Genomic DNA, 17,482 nt, shown 5'->3' with positions numbered 1-17,482 from the left:
AAGGAATCCAGCTTTTAAAATGCAACCAGAATATTTTCCTCAGAATAGGCATTGTAAATATGCCATAGTATTAATTTGGTAGCCCGGTAGAGTGTACACCAGCAGCATGAGCAAGTCCACTAATCAACTTCTCTTTTTTGCTACATCAGTCACCTTTGACATCTGAATTTCATATCTGTTATCAGTCACTGTGTTATAGTTACTAATAAAGATCAAGTCTTCAGTGTAGACATTCATGACTTTCTGTAAGTCATTATCTCTCATGGTGATAATGCCTGTGAGAAGCTTTCATTGCAATGTGCCATTGTGATAACACTAATGTAAATACCATTTTCCTGTTCCTTTGGCAAATTAGGTGACCGTTACATCGTTGTTGACAGTGGAGGAGGCACAGTGGATATGACTGTCCATCAGATCAGGCTGCCTGAAGGACATCTTAAGGAGCTATACAAGGCGACAGGTAATGTCACTTCCACTGCTTTCTTTATTTATGTAATATTTTGACTTGTCAGTGAAGGAAATGTATGCCTTTATTATTCACTACATTTCACTAACAATTCTTCCTGAAGACCAACATGCAAAATTAGTATAAGCTTGGTGCTCATCAGCAGACGTGGGTAAATCACTTAACACTTCTGATGCTTTTGGATGGTAAACCTCACATTGGGAGAGCAAGGAACTGTCATGTCCTGTGTTATTCACTCCCATTCAGACCATGACCTCCTGATATGGTCCTGGTCTGACTTCTGCTACTGGAGTCATTGTCTTCCTGTCCTTTGAGAGGTCACCTGTGTATTGCTGTTCTGTCAGGTATTCATCGATGTAACTGTGGAGATACGAGTAACTGAGTGTCACAACAAGATCCTTGTAAAGTGACTGTGGGTAGAACAGAAGTTTTGCTAGATTTAAGGGGGATCATGTATTCCAGTAATTTCACTGGCAGTCTAACAAGGAGGGTCTACCATCCCCTGGCAAAGATGCACAATGGTTGGTCCTGAACAAAGATATAAAGTACAATTCCTTCAGTGGGATTCCCTTCCTGAACTCCAGATCCCCTTTGACTTTGTCCTGTGGCTAAGCTGTTAAGCACATGAGTCAGCTGATTATTTGTTGCTGTGTCTCTATACCAAGTTAATCTTTATCTGTAAGGTTCATCACTGAGCCTTCTCCATCTTGGTGGCTGTAAGACTACCTTAGGAAACAACCTAGTAAGAGCAAATGGGACAGTGTACGTCAACTCTGTCTTCTCCTAAATATGAGTCCAACCCACACCTTCTCGTGTGTGGATAAGGGGTCAGTTCCCTCTGCTTCTAATAAAAATGTTTCTGTTTTATAGTGGTAGTGTTACAGTAGCTGTGATGGTATAGGGGTAAAAATGAGGTGAAGGTAAGATTATGTTCTGTGTTAGACCAGCTGTTACATTTAGGAAAGATACCTCTTCCTATAGACCTTCTCCCATGACGGTCCCACTAGCGTCTATCTGATGTGTATTTCTTAACTTGAAATCTAATAAGCAGTTCAGAATATTAAAGCTGTGTTTTGTTTGTAATGCAGGTGGGCCATATGGTTCTCTAGGTGTGGACTATGAATTTGAAAAGCTCCTGTGTAAAATATTTGGAGAAGATTTTATTGAGCAATTTAAAATCAAGCGTCCTGCTGCCTGGGTAGATCTGATGATAGCGTTTGAGTCCCGGAAACGGGCAGCAGCTCCAGACAGGACCAATCCACTAAACATCACCCTGCCTTTCTCCTTCATTGATTATTACAAGAAGTTTCGAGGTCACAGTGTAGAACATGCCTTGAGGAAAAGCAAGTGAGTAGACAATTGAATGCAAATGGATGCAGAATTAACTACTGGTAGCAAAGTCAAATAATTAAAATATCCTAATTACATGTAGACTGAAAAATAATAATGTAAAAATGAAATATAAGGATGAGAAAATGGGATTGCCTGAGGTGCAGTTTCCACAATGAAAAGTTCTGATCAATCTCTTGCAAAAGCTTTTTTTCTACAAGACTTGCACTCGTCTGGTATTGCTTTCTATGACCTTCATTAGGCCACCACTGCATCACTTTCCTGAATTTGGCCATATATTTTGAATTCCTTATGTGTTAATTAGGAATGTCAGATCAAATACAGAATTTGATGCTAATTACCTGGAATCTTAAATTTTAGAGGCTTGGGCCCTGGAACAAATCCAGGATCTTGAGTGAGATGTGTAAATATATTCATGGGTTGAGGAAAGTTATTAACAATACCAGATCACTGGTGAAAACATACACTGCTGCACAGAGCTCTGCAAGGGAAAGCATTCTTTTGAAGTGATGGCAGGCTTTCTTTTCTTCTAGTATTTTACCAGTTATATTAATTGCTCAGTAAGTGGGGAGATTCCCACTGAATCCCCTGCAGAGATTTTAATTCGTGATTTTCAGTATCAAGAAGGCACCCTAAACGATAAGATCATGGGCTGCTGTGGAAAAGGAAGTGAAGAGAAAGTAGAAGTGGGCATTTTGCATCTTTTGAAATTATATACTTCAGGAGACCTGGAGATTAATGGCATAAAGAGAATGAACCAGAGAGCCTGGGAATCTGGGACAGAGTGCTTGGGACCTGAGAGCAGGAGAAGTGATATTTAGTACCTGTACCTTGGCTTCTTTCTGCATTTTTTAATCCTGTGAATGCTGAATGTAGCATGCAGGCTGAAACTCCTGCATCTCTTCCTAAAGTTAATGGTAAATGTACTTTAAGCCTAAATAACTTGGAGTCCAGCTCAGAGTCACTTCCTAAATGAGACTGAGGTTCTGAAATTATTAAAAATTTCTGGAAATATTCCCTATCACAAGACCATCTCTTCTTATTAATAGTCGTAATGGTGAATCTTAGAGAGAATGCTAAATGGTCCCTTCAAATAAAATGAAATTAATTGGATAATGGGATAGAAAGGGTATAAATGTGACATATAATGTGCAAGAATGAAAAAGAGATTACTGAGCTGTATGGATGTGTAGCAGTGATGGAATAACATAATGCCTGTATTCGCTTAACAAATGTTATGCCTCATTAAAAATGCTGTGCTCCCTTCTGCCTCCCGAGGCTTCCCATACTCGTTGTTTTTCTTGTGTTTCCAGTGGCTTTGGCCTGCTACTGCTGTAATCTAAATGTTGCCCTTCTGGGGATGAATCAGTGCTGTTTCAGATGAGCGAGCACTGGATTGACTGCCAGCTGTTTCAGGAAGCAGCTGAGCATTGGTAACGCTACAGAAGGCAATCATGCAAAGAAAACAACAATTAGGCAAGCAAAAATAACAATTCTCCCTTGAAATTTTACATCGCTGCAGTTGGTATGAGGCTGGGCTGAGGCGAGGCACTTTCTTCCAACCAAAATGCATGCAGATTCTGTAAAATCATTCATTTATTTATTTAGTGTGTCTTGTGAGTGCTTGGCTGTAATGTTTTAATGTCCTTTCTAACTGATTTTTTTCAGTGTGGACTTTGTGAAGTGGTCCTCCCAGGGAATGCTGAGGATGAGCCCGGATGCAATGAATGCTCTTTTCAAACCTACAATTGACCAGATTGTTCAGCACCTGAGTATGTATCTGTGTGTAATTTCACTTCCCAGCTAGGCTGAAACTGAAGCTTTGCTTACCTGTTTCAAACCAGTAACTAGAATTAAAGTCTAACAACCCCCTAGTATGCACCAAATGTGGGCAAGGAATTCAGTTCTGAAGCTTGTAGTTCTCTACAAAGTAGTTAGGAAAATAATAAAAGTAAGGGACATCACCTTAACATGTATTCCTACCTAGTTCTAGTACTAGTTATTGAGTGTCATTCAGTCCTGTTACTGCTTAAGCTTCAACTACTCTGTATTTCTGGGGCTGCAGGCATTCAGAAGGCTGAAATGCACTGACTAACCCGGATTAGTCCTGCTTTTCTTCTTCCTGTTTCAGGCAACAACTAAATAATGCCAGAGATGTAACTAGTTTCTGATTATTCCTGCTATTAAGACCTCTAGTTCATTTCTCCTCAGTGGAAGGTCACATTTGCTCATGACTGTCCAAATCACTGACATCTCTAAAACACAAATAATAAATGATGCATCATGGTAAAAGGACTTCCAGGCATGGCTTAAGCAGCACTGAATGTATTTATGCAGTAATAGAAAGTGACATAGGCTTATTGGGAAATTTATTGTTTAAAGTCTTCCTGGTGGAAGAATGGTTTTGTGTTAACTAGAGTATAATATAGGTACGGAGCAAAGTATTGCTGTTCTACACATTACAAAGCACTAATTGATCGTATTTGGAATGGAATATACAACTTTGCTCACTGTGTGTGAGGAATTATTAGGTAAATTTCAGAGGTCACAACTTAGACAATTAGTACTGAACAGTTGATATGTGAGCAGGGAGGGAGAGACCTAGAATTACTGTAGTTGTGACAGATAACTCAGTCCTGCTGCCTCAGTTATTTGAACTAAGGGTGAGCCTACAACTGAACTGCATGATTTTCTTGAAAGTAGGAGATTCAAGCTTAAGCTAAGAAGGAACATCTGTAAAAACCTAAGGAGGTATTATTTTGCAGATGGTATTTATTGTGGTTAAGATGACTTCTTAACTTAAGGTGACTTCTCTGGAATGCAATAAAGGGTACGTGAATTAGTTAGGTTTGGGAATATCCAACTGATACGTGAAGTGGCAAGATGATGTCTGTTTCCTTACTACCCATAATATGCCTGGCAGGATTTCTTTGCAAGAGATTCGCATCTCCCTTTACTGGTAGAAGCTAAATAAAAAATCTGTTTTAAATGCCACTTCAGAAATATTGTATGCTTTGAGGTAAGTTTACATTTACAGTGAAATAGAGTATAGAAGAGACTACAGAAGTGGAACTAGTGCATGCTGAGAGTGGCAGCGTGAGCCTAGATGTGGTAGTTCCAGATCTTGTGGATGTGCATGGGCCATTCAGTGCACTCAGACAGGAATTTCACCTGCATTTCCTTGTCACAGTGGATTTTTCGTTATTGAATGGGTTCTGTTTCTGTTCAGGTGATGTGTTTGATAAGCCAGAAGTGACCAATGTCAAGTTTCTGTTCCTGGTGGGTGGCTTCGCTGAATCCCCCTTACTCCAGCAAGCTGTGCAGAGTGCTTTTGGTTCAAGATGTCGAGTCATCATTCCTCAGGATGTGGGGCTCACTATCCTCAAAGGAGCTGTTCTCTTTGGCCTAGACCCTGCTGTCATCAAGGTGCGGCGTTCGCCTCTCACCTACGGTGTGGGTGTGCTCAATCGGTTTGTGGAAGGGAAGCATCCACCAGAGAAGCTGCTAATCAAAGATGGCACACGCTGGTGCACTGATGTCTTTGACAAATTTATCTCAGCTGACCAATCTGTAGCCCTTGGAGAAACTGTGACACGCAGTTACACACCTGCCAAGCCTTCTCAGTTAGTAATAGTGATCAATATCTATAGCTCAGAACAAGATAATGTCAGCTTCATCACCGAAGCTGGAGTGAAAAAGTGTGGCACCCTTCGCTTGGATCTCACGGGAACTGATGCTTCGGTGCCAAACCGGCGGGAAATCAAAACACTTATGCAGTTTGGGGACACTGAAATCAAAGCCATGGCCATTGATGTTGCCACATCTAAAAGTGTCAAAGTTGGTATTGATTTCTTAAACTACTAGCAGCCCATTTTCCCCACCACAACCTGTTTGTGAGACTGATCTGTCACTGTTCCATTTTTTGACTTTCGTATATCACGTAATCAACTTGAATTTCAGCAGGCTATATGAGAACAGCTTGTAAGGTGGGGTATGTCATGTTTGTGCCCTTTGATGACCAAAGACTGAATTTTGAAAGACCCTTAAAAAGTTTTGGGAGCAAAAGTTCCAGAGGTAGTAAAAGTTCCCAAGTTACTCAAGCATGCTTAAAGATCTACCTTTATTAAGTAAATACTGATTATTGTTGGGTCTTGAAGATTAGTTAAAAAGATATAAAATCATAATCTCTTTGCCTTGTTCTTCTTCTTCCTCTTTCTCTCAAGAAAAACTCACTAACTCAACGTGGCTGTTGTAGGGGGGAGTATCTGTGTGGAATATCTGTTTAAACAGCACCATCCTCTGGCGATAGGAACAAATTAGTAGTCTACGGTGCTCTCTTGTTCTTTTGATTTTGCCCTGTGCTTTCAAAATTTTAAGTGCTGAAAATCAATGACTTAAAGAAAAGTTTCTTAAATTCTGAGACCCCACTGAAAAGAAGGTCCTCAGAAATCCTTAAAATTAAGGATTTTTAGGAAATATGTATATTTTAGGAGCCTAATATTGATTGCTCCAATTTGAAAGCAAGGCCTTGATTGTCAAAGCTCTCAGAACTAGCTGTTGGATTAAATAGCTAACATTACCCTCATTATACTTTGGAAAAAATATTAAGAAGAAAGCTATTTCCCTTTTGTGTCTTCTAAACTTATTTTTATTAGTCTCTGTCTGAAATCATAGAATCACAGAATCGTTGAGGTTGGAGGGGACATCCATTGACTGTCTGGTCCAACTTCTTAGCTCTAAGCAGTGTCAGTAGAGCAGGATACTCTGTCCACCTTCTAGTATCTCCAAAGATGGAGATCCTAAGCTTCTCTGGGCAACCTGTTCCAGTATTTGACCCTCACTGCAAAAAGTTTTTTCTTATGTTTAAAACGAATTTCTAGATTTCAGTTTGTGCCCATTGCCTCTTGTTCCTTCACTGGATACCTCTGAGAAGTCTAGCTCAGTCTTCTTTACTGTCTTCTGTTGGGCATTTATACACGTTGCTACTATCACCTGAGCCTTCTCAAGCCTAAACACTCTCAGCTCTCTCAGCCTCTCCTCACATGACAGATACTCCCATCCCTTAACCATCTTCATGATCCTTTGCTAGGCTCAGTCCAGTATGTCCATGTCTCTCTCGTACTGAGAAGCACAGAACTGGACCTGGCACCATGTGTGATCTCACCAGACTGAATAAAGGGAAATAATCACTTTCCTTGACCTGCTGGCAGCGGTCTTCCTAATGTACCCCAGGAAGCTGTTGGTATTCTTTGTTGCAAGGGCACGTTGCTGGGTCATGCTCAACTTTGCGTCTACCACGATCCCAAGGTCTTTTCCTGCCAAGCTGCTTCCCAGCCAGTTGGCCCACGGCATATACTGGTGCATGGGGTTCCCAGGTTCAGGAATTCGCACTTCCCTTCATTTGAACATTATGAGGTTCCTGTCTACACATCTCTCCAGTCTGTCAAGGTCCTCTGACCCATCTGGTTCATTAAGCACTTCTCAAAATGATTGTATTTCTTTTCTTGTTAATTCTTGTGTTAAGATTTGGAAGTACGGTTAGATGATGGCTGTTCAGGAAGATTTAAACAACTTAAAAGAGAAGAAATGTCCAGATCAAAAGTACTGCAATATATTTTGAGTAGCAGACATTTTAATGGAGGAAAATATATTTCTGGGTTGAGTTGAATGGCCAGGAAGGTGGAAGGCAGAAGCCAAGAGAATGAAACTACAAAAAGCATTAAATAAAGCATTCCTAGCATTAAATAAAGCATTCCTTACACGGCTATGACCCACAGCCCTAACACAGGTGAAACACAATGCTGAGCATGGTAGCATCTTGTTTTCTAAATACTGACCTTCTGGAAATGTTTTCTTAAGCATGTTCACCTTGAAAATTTCTTCTGCAACTGGAACAGTTTTTATTTTGCAAAATGCTACAGGTGGGTAACTTCTGAAGCCTACAATCTATATCTGCCACGACTTAACAACTTCCGATTCAAATCCAAATCCTGCTTCATGTTGGCAGACTGGTAGTAGTTGGTAGACTGCTAACCCGTAGAATCACCCTAAATGCTGACACTTCCTGAGCATTTATACAGAGCTGCCTGATTACCTGCTGGAATTCATTACGTTTGTGAAGCTTCGCAACATTAATTGTTACACTAAACCTACCTTTCTAATAAGTTGAGCATGAGTTAAATCCATTACTGACACTTTTCAGAAATAAAAGCTTTATCAATTATTTCACTAATTTTTGTTCCAGTCCTGCACTTAAGCTTTCTGTGTTTAGCCTGGAGATTTGCCATAGTGGAGAGCTGCAGAACTGGCCTACTGCGTTCTGCTGTTGAATTTTCTGTGTCTTCTGCAGAATTCCCTAGTTGAATGTGAAATCTGTTCTGCATTCAGCTTTAAAAAAAAAAAAAAAAAAAAAAAAAGAAAAGAAAAAAAAGGACTATGGAGAATGCTAGTCACAGTATCCGGCTGGATACTTTCTATAATTACAAAGTGTGCTTGCTAGCATTCAGTTTCCTGCTGCCTGCTAAATGCTTTAAAAGCTAAATACTGGGATTTTTTGTGTGTTGCTTTCCATGGTTTACAAACAAGAGAAACTTTACGATGAGTTATGAACAATATAATTTTATGTATATACAATATTTAAATATTGTACAGACTCTTTCTTTCTACAGTGCTATTTTCTTGTATAAAAAATGCTCTTTGCCTCTGTTGATTTCATTCAGCTGTTAATTTTAAATAACATAGTTTCTCAATCAGCTTCTGTAATTATAGGCTTTTAAAGATGGTAAGATATGAAATGTAAAAGGCTGATCTTATAATAATAGGAAAGAAATGTTGGCGTGTCAGAGAATACAACATTCTTCCTGCGGTGCAAGTCATACCAGTTAAGCGTATCACACAGATGCAGTAGTCTGTTGCTGGGATTTTCATTTCTTTGTTTCAGATGGTGACCATTCCATCTCCAGCAGTTCATCATAATAATGGATGAATCCTCCTGTAAAACCAAGTTAAAATTTTGACTGTATGATCTGGATATACAGCTTCTTCACTAGGTTTTGGAGTTTTGTTAAGGATCTTCCCTAGTTTAAAATAAACACAAAACTACTTTCTAAAGCCAGACGACACTGATTTATAGTAGCTGCAGGTAAGACCCAATCTCTGCCTACCACTACCACCTACTAAAACACAAAATTCATAAAGAAAAGTAGGCTTCAGTGTCCTTGCATCCTGTGTTAAACTGAATGGGTCCAATTCTGCACAGATTTGTTTTGATTGGCCTCAGGTTAACACAGAATTTGGTCTAATAAATGGTTGCAACCTCTCCCTTTCCCATCTGAAGAGGAGGTGAACTGGAATATCAGGTGGACCATGATTTTTGTGCTGGTTTCAGCCTGGCTGCAGGAAATGCTAAGGGTAGTTTCTGCAGCTCTTCTGAAGCATAATTCCCTGCATAGTAGTGATTCTCTGCCCTTTCTTATTTACCTTTTGCAAGATTCCATCTGGATCAAGCAGGGATTTGTTGCTGAAATGACTCTACTGTACCTGTAAACTGAAGTTTGCATATTTTTGCACTTCCTCGTTCAGTCTGATGAGAGCACTATCAAGCTTATCTTTGCAGAGCACTGAACTACTGAACAAACTCCCACCTGTCCTTGTTGCCCCTTTTAAATCTAAGAATGGAAAATTAGCTTGTCTCTCTAAGGAATTAGAATCGTAAGTAGAATATTATGCTGTGGTCTGTAGTCTATAACCCAGTTAAACAACTTTACCTTCTAAGTGGCATGCGGATGCCCGTTTTGATAAAGGATGTTAGGCTGTAAAACTAATATGAAATTTATTAGGAAATGAGTCATATTTAGAATAGTAGCTCTGATACTTTTGCAGGAGATTCCCTGCAGAGTGGGGTTTTTTTTGGTAGGGGTTTCAGATGACATTGTGCAACTTAATGTTGGAAAGACGAGGCCTGCTCTCCTTTGGGAAAGCAGAAAGCCTTGGCGGAACTTTTGCTTTAAGCAGCAACTTGCAAGTTTGGGTCCAAGTTACTTAATGCTAGGCTGAAAGTTAGCAGCTAATTGTGATAGAATGATGAATTGTGCTATAATATGATAAATGTGCAGTGGTGGTTAGGACAGTTTACATTGGTATGGATATACCAATATATATATACAGGAGTTTTAATGCATTATTATGAGAAGGCTAATTATATATTGCAGAGATTTAATCGCCAAGACAAGCTGCATATTTATGATATGAAGTGGCTTAAGCGGATGAATAGTATAAAAGTTGTTGGGCATAACGTCACAGTACTCACCTGCTTGAAATAGTCCTAAACTATATTATAAAACCAACCATTGTGGTCTTGTTCACCTCTGTGCAAGATAAATTCAGATTTCACTGATGTTTGGAGCTGTTCACAACTTGTCTGGATTGTATCTTGAGTGTTCTTGTGTCTTCAACCATGTCAAATAAAATACAGTAAAACCAATTTTTCTTTTTGGGTGTTATTATTTTTATAAAAGTGACTGTAAAAAGAAACCTAATTTATTTTGAAAGTGAGAAGGGTCAAGTGGTTATACTTGTGTTGGGATACCCCTTCATGTGTGTAACTGAGCAAAACTGACATCAGCTCTATGTGCTGCTTATCAGATTTCCTCAACTTTTAGACATGTGGACACCTAGAGTCTTGGCCAGGGGCTTGCAGGCCCCTGTGCAGCACACACAGCTCTTTGGCAAGAGGCTGCTGCATTTTTAGTTCACTTGTGTCCTTTCTAGGGGGACTCCATATGTGCCTGATGTAGAAGTCCACTGCTGGGGATTACTCAATTTCCGTCAAAGTTGGTGTAGCTCTAAGTAGGGCGTCTGTTGGAGTTACGACAGAAAGACTTTGGCAATACCAAAAGCAGATTAGGTATTTTCTGTAATGATTCTCTGAGAGTGCCAGGAAATCAAATCTAAAAAATGGATATCAGGGAGGGCCGTAGTCTTTTAGGCCTTGTCAAAGGCTGGTTTATTGCTAAAACTGTATTATCAAGCCAATAATAAGCTGGCCAATAACCGGGTGTATTTGCATGAGGGGATACATCTTTACTGGATGTTCTAGGAATGTTTAGAAAGGTCCAGCTGCACCAGACCAGTTTTTATCAAAAACCCTTGTATAACAGTTTATGCAATATTATATTTTTCTGCTAACCGTTGCAGGCCATGTCTCTCTCAGATTCGGCGGTGTTGGCAGTAGCTGTGGAGGTGATTCAGTGGTGTGTGACCTTATTCTGCAGAGCTGCTCAGAGACAAAGATGCAGAGAAGGAGCTGAGATACAGTAGCAGCCACTACATCCAACTTCCACCTATTTGCTGCAATGAAGATGTTTTACAAGTGCTTTATGACTATAATTATAAACACCATCCTAATAGGCTAGGTACTGTATTTAACTTGTAATGAACTTGATTTCAGCTAAACATTCAATTAATGTTACTAGTACAATGGGAAATATAATTACAGTCTTCAGGGACACATTAAGAACCAAATTTTGCTTTCAGTGTTCTAGCGCATTGCTCTGGTTTCCAGGGGAATTTCATGTATGTGCATTCACTGGCAGAATTTGGCCCTTTTTCTGGACTTTTCTAAATCTTTTTCATACGAGTGTGTTTATATTTGAAGTTACAGACCCATCTTGATAGGAAGGAGTATGTATAAATTGTTAGTTCTACCAAGATCACGTAAATCCTTACTGAAATTTGCAGATGGCCTTTTCATGTTAATAGCCATGGAATAAAACAACTTATAAAACAACCTCCATAATATCAGTGTCCAGCATCCCCAAAGAGATTCTCTTCTCTCAGTTTTCTAAACAGCGACATTAAACGCAATCCAGACATCTGTCTTAATGACAATGGATTCAGAGTCCCCTTAGTTGGTGCAAGAGCTGCCTGATTTTCAAGAGATGCAACTTGGATAAATCAGTGAGAAGTGGAATTCAGGCCTGTTATTTGCCGATCTCATTTGGTACTGATGTTCAAAAATATGTATTTACTTTTTCAGGAATAAATTCTGCTTTATTAGTTCTCATTCATCTATTCCTCTGACACACAGAGACGTTTTTGTGGTGGGACTGCTGCAGAGTGACAACAGGTATTGGCGGGGCAGAATGTTGTGCTTTTGTTCCTTCAAATTAACAGATCTGAAGGTGGGTATTCAAACAAAGGGAGAAGTTGGCACTGCAGCCTCTGCGGTTCCACAGATACGAGGAGCAATTTCTTGCAGCAAAAACTGTCTTGAAAATGCATCGCAGCAAACGTCAGGAGTGCTGAGTAGCCTCTGGGGAGGTGATGTGGTTGTGATTGATTTTGAGTTCATGACAGTTTTGTTTTCATACCTGTGACTTAATAGGTGGATGTGCTCAGGGATGTGCTTGTTAAAACTCACCAATAGCTGCGTTGTCTTCATTAGCTGCATCCTCGGAAATCTGGCACAAATTTTGCCACACTGCTGGATTGAGATACTGCAGGCAATGCAGGAAGCATATTCCTCAGATCTCGGAAAAACTAAATACAGAAGCTCTAAAACAGCTATGACAGCACCAGTATTTGTCTAATGTATAAGATAGTTTTGAAAAGTGAGTCAATATTTGAGATTTTTCTTGTAGAGTTTCATGGATCTAAATTTTGAGTTCTTAGGAAACAAATCATTCAAAGGAAACCTTAAAGTCTGAATTCCCAGAGAATATGCTTTTCATCTCTTCTGAACTTTACTGCACTCTAAACATTCACATCTAACTGTCTGGAATGTGAAATCGCTGTTCTAATAGTAAAGACAGTATTAGTAATTTGTAATAGTAAATTGTGCCATTTCTATTACATGGAAATGTAATTCCAATTTAACTCCTATCTTTACAACAAATTTCACTGCAACCTTAATTACTTGCTACAGGTGAAGAGATTACGTCCCTCATGTTTTTATTTATATTACATTGTAATTCTTCTATAGCTTTCTTCCCAGTTCTTTGAACTCTTACAGAAGTTCAGACCCCTGTTCCCTTATTTCCCCCCTGCAGAAGGAGCCTGCAAGAAAGCTGAGAAGGGACTATTTGCAAGAGCATGCAGCAACAGGACAAGGGGCAATGGTTTTAAACTAGAGCAGGGTAGGTGTAGATTAGGCATTAGGAAGAAGTTCTTTACAATGAGGGTGGTGAGACACTGGAACAGGTTGCCCAGAAAGGTGGTGGAGTCCCATCCCTGGAGACAGTCAAGGTCAGGCTTGATGAGGCTCTAAGCAATCTGATCTAGTTAAAGATGTCCCTGCTTACTGCAGGGGGGTTGGACTAGAAGACCTTTAAAGGTTCCTTCCAACCCAACACATTCCATGATTCTATTTGAAGTTCATTCTTTCCAAACATTTTCTTAGACTTCTCTACTGAAGTAAGCTCAAACCGTTGAATAACTTCTCTTGTGAACATCATGTCCGAATTCAAACATGCCTTTGACTCTTAAATGCATCAACTCAAGCTGAACTGCAGTCCAGGCTTTTTTTCCACCCTCTGTCTTAACCAGAGGTTGTCTTGTATCGGCATTTTTCATTGTATTTCAGTCTCACAAAGGATGGCCCAGAAACCCATTTTGCCCTGATAACCTCTCACTGCTGTAACAGATACCTCAGTTCTGACTCTTAATTTTGTCGCTATTCCTTTTCTTTCCTGAATTGCTTCACGCACCCCTCCCCAGTGGCCAGCACCGGTGTCGGGACACAGCAGCTATTTCAGCAGCACAGAGCTCCCAGGCTGGCAGTCTGAAACCAGCCGTCACCTGTGTCCTCTTGAAGCTGTCGTTTGGCAGCCAGGAGGCAATTTCCTATGCGCGGATTTTGACAGCGCAGTTGAAACGACGCGAACACTTGCATGAGGGAGCCTTTCCAGGGTTTAGGGACTGCTTCAGATCTCATTAATTTCAACGGAAAGGTTCATGCTGACTTCAGGGAGGCTTTGAGCCTGGCTGTGAGCCAAGCCCTCAAATCCTTTGTAGCCAGAGAAATACACATGCAAAAATAAATAGACTTTGAGGAACTAGCTGAATAAAAAAATAAGGTAAGAGAATCTCAGCATCACTAAGGGGTATGTCAAGAGCAGCTGAGCACATACCTCACTGATATAAAGGGACCAAGTGCAGTATATTAAGTTAGTTAACTGTAAACATTTTTCTTCAAACCAAGAAATTATGTATCTTCTGTGTTTAACATACAGTTGTGTAGGTGATGGCTGTAATTTTGAAGTAGTATCTATTTTGTCATTTTTCAGGAACTGTAATAATAGGGAAAAGTTTACTAGATGCTACTATCCCAGCAGCAGTGGCTTTGTGTCCAGACCAGAAGTCACCGAACTAGGACACAGTATTCGCTACCATGTGACGGTAAAAAGTTGTTTTAAGAACTTGGTAGATTGCAACCGCTGTGATCCCTCTGTCAGTGTCTGCAGGGGAGCTTACATAAACATGGAGGAATGAACAATTCAGTGTGAGCCTACTCTGGGATTCTTGTGTGCTGCAGCAGAGCCAACAGGTAAAAGGGGGATGATACTGGATTGAGTGTAAGGAAACAGAAGGAATCATCTGAAGAGGTGCGTAACAAGGGTTTGGACGTAGGAGGATGGAGGCTTTGGTGTGCACCAGCAGTAACTGAAGATCAGGGAAGGTTTCAAAGTAGAAAGGAGCTGTGAATGCCAAAGTTTGCTAAACCACAGTAATCGAAGGAGTTAGAAAGGTGACTCTCCCTTTCCTAAGGACAACAGGGAGCATTTCCTTTCCTCTGAGGAATATGCTTTGCACCTCCAGTAGGAACTTCCGTCTGCCACCAGCTGATAAGAGCAGACACCAGACTGAACATATCCTCTTCCTTTGTAGTACAAAGAGCAGCCTCGCTGCTGACCTGGTGCTTCCCCCACACAAGCACACTGCACTGCAGACCCTGCGTGCGCCATCACCGCGCATCTGCTCACACGTACCGAGGCTGCAGTTAAAGCATTGCGGTATAAGGTATTCCTCACAGAGCTTTTACTTTTCACCTAGTGACAATCATAATTTTCTCAGTCCATTCCCACCCCCCAACCTCCCCAAAATACACACACTTTATCTAGGTGACTGACGACTTCTCAAAATGAGTAGAGTTGAACGAAGTTAACTGTGAGAAGAACTAAGGCCAGCAGAAAAGATGCTGGCCCTTCATGACATCTGCAAGGGTTCCTGTAATTAACTGTGTTTTTCCACAAACAGCATTACAGCATGCCCTTCAGATAATTTTCTCCCTGTGTTCCTGTATAAGCAGAGGTCCCAGATGGCAGTAGGATCTGCAGGGTGTTGGGAACGCACGGCTTTGTCCATGAAAAGGTCCTTAGCAAGTAGTACCTAGATGGACAGGAGGGTAGATATTTTGTCAGCTCAGGGCAACGAGGTCAGCATTTAAGTCTGATAGTTGTGAAAGGCATTTGAAGAATCAGGTAACATGACCGAGGGTGTTCAAAATTACATTTAAATTAATTTTGTAGTTTTGTTTTGTCGTAGGGGTGAGACATAACGAGTTTGAGTTGAAAATATGCTACACACTTACTAGACATGCTACAGGACTGAGGGGATGTTGCCAGAATACACTGATCGCATCCCACAGAGCGTTTGTAATTTGTTTCCTTCAGAGCCAGGTAGTATATAATATTAGTTGTGGCTTTAGGTTTTTTCCCTCTTTTCTTCTCTATCTCTGTCCAGACCCATCCAATATTTTGCTGACTACAATTGCAGCTCTGTCAGAGCACCACAGGAGATGCAGGTACACGGAAAGGACCTCAGACATCAACTATCTCATCTTCCTGCAGCACAACACTATTAGTTCTGCCAAAGATATTAATGATTTCTGTTTAATCTGGTTTTAAACCAGATTCTTATGCTACAATGGTGCTACCTACCCAGACAGTTTATTTGTGGGTTTTTGCTGTCCTGACATTTCTAAAGTTTTATGTAATGTCAGCTCTGACTCTGTGGCTGTCCTACCCCTGGAGAACACGGGAACATTCCATCCCGTTCCTGCTTCTGATGGCGTTTGACATACCTGAAGACTAGTCTCATACTTGCCCTGAGTCGAATTCTCTAATTAAACCCCACATCTCTCAATCACATTTTATAGACCTATGATCTTTTTTATGGCTCTGTTGGCAGCTTTGGGGATTAGGCAGTGGATGCTGGTTTCTTGCAGATTAACATCTCATTGCTGGAAGGACATTTGGAAACTGATGCCGAAGTCGTTCTGTGTGCACACACATGGAGGATTCAGGCCATGCACATCTCACTAAGAAAAAGAGAAAGCCCTGGCGAAGCATCAGCAAACAGTGAAATGTGACGTGAGTAGTTGAGGCACGTTGTGTTTTTGACTTTTGCAAACATTGATTAAAGCCCTTCTTGCATGCAATTCAAGGGGTGCGTGTTTAAAACTTAGGAGCTTGTTACAGTAGTTAATATTATATTAGCTGGGTGTGTTTTTGATAAATTGCTCTTATGAGGTAACCACAAATCACGGTTATGAAACATAATGTGAGTTTTGCACTCATTTTACTTTTATAATTTGTATTGTTAAAGCATTTTTCATGAACTCCTATACTGTGGCAGTTCTGATAAACTACTTATGCTTTACTGGCCAGAAGTGTATTGAGCTTTTCAGCTACACGAAAAATGCTGCAATGAAAAACTTCAAGGAGAATGAGAAATCTCTAACTTCCTCAACCGCTTGCTGGGGAAGTTTAGGCAGGATAAACTGAACTTTTAACTGTGAATTGAAAATGCAATGAACTACTCCTACTGCAGAAAACCAGGCTCCACTCTGAGGTCAAAAACTAATTTCTTTCGGTAATCACCCTGACTTTTGACTAGGTGGCAGCACCCCTGGTCTTTAGGTCTCCCTTACACCCCCCTTGTTATTAAAATCCCCGGCTCTTCTTATGTGGCTGTTACGGGACATACTGTGCTTTGGAAAATGAGGATCTAAGTGAAGAGTGTTGGAAGACAGTGCTTTAAAGTCAGTCACTTAGTTGCTGTTTTACTCAGAATTGATGGGTGTGGAAGAATCACATTATCTCTTGGTAGATTCCCAATGCTCCATCACCTAAATCTATATGACGGTTGTGGTGCCAACAACGGATGGTAAACCCTGTGTGGCATCGCTTCCTGCTCTGCATAACCGATGGAGAAAGCAGAACTGCTGTAAACAATACAGCAGCTCACTGTAGTGCAGACTCTGCCGTACGAGATTTGTTTCATCTTCCCTATTCTACTCCTCCACAAAGGTGAAATGAAGCATTTTTTCACATTGTCTCCAATACCCAGAAGCCCTCACATGAACAAAGAAGATGATGGGATTGGTATGACAGTCTCGGTCTGCCCAGACAACCCCCAGAAGATCTGCCCTAGAGACACACATGGTCTGCAGATGGCCTGTGACAGAACAGCTGGACCTGTTTGGGATACCAAAGCAGAGCAAAAACAACTGGTGAAACCCCCCAAATTATTGAACCTTTCTGGGGGCTTTTTGTGTTTTAAGTTATATTCATCTTCCCAGAGTACTATTAGCATATTCACCTACATTTAAATAATTAATTTTCTTGTTATACGCCAACTCTTAATTTTTTGTTCTTTCAAAATTAT

The 17,482-nt window shown here is 40.5% G+C and overlaps 1 protein-coding gene across 1 annotated transcript in view; it reads left to right on the top strand.

Annotated features, from left to right (window-relative positions):
- The window catches only part of HSPA12A (heat shock protein family A (Hsp70) member 12A), an 81,071-nt gene extending 72,864 nt beyond the window's left edge, over positions 1 to 8,207 (top strand). The window contains exons 9-12 of the mRNA XM_074158899.1: positions 356 to 460; positions 1,555 to 1,813; positions 3,485 to 3,588; positions 5,046 to 8,207. Coding sequence (XP_074015000.1) covers positions 356 to 460; positions 1,555 to 1,813; positions 3,485 to 3,588; positions 5,046 to 5,680 — 1,103 coding nt within the window. The 3' untranslated portion in view covers positions 5,681 to 8,207. The remainder of the gene's footprint in view (positions 1 to 355; positions 461 to 1,554; positions 1,814 to 3,484; positions 3,589 to 5,045) is intronic.
- The last annotated feature ends 9,275 nt before the right edge of the window (positions 8,208 to 17,482 follow it).

Source organism: Numenius arquata, chromosome 15 (genome assembly GCF_964106895.1).
Source record: "Numenius arquata chromosome 15, bNumArq3.hap1.1, whole genome shotgun sequence".
NCBI lineage: Eukaryota > Metazoa > Chordata > Aves > Charadriiformes > Scolopacidae > Numenius > Numenius arquata.
This window is presented reverse-complemented; position numbering and strand designations above follow the sequence as displayed.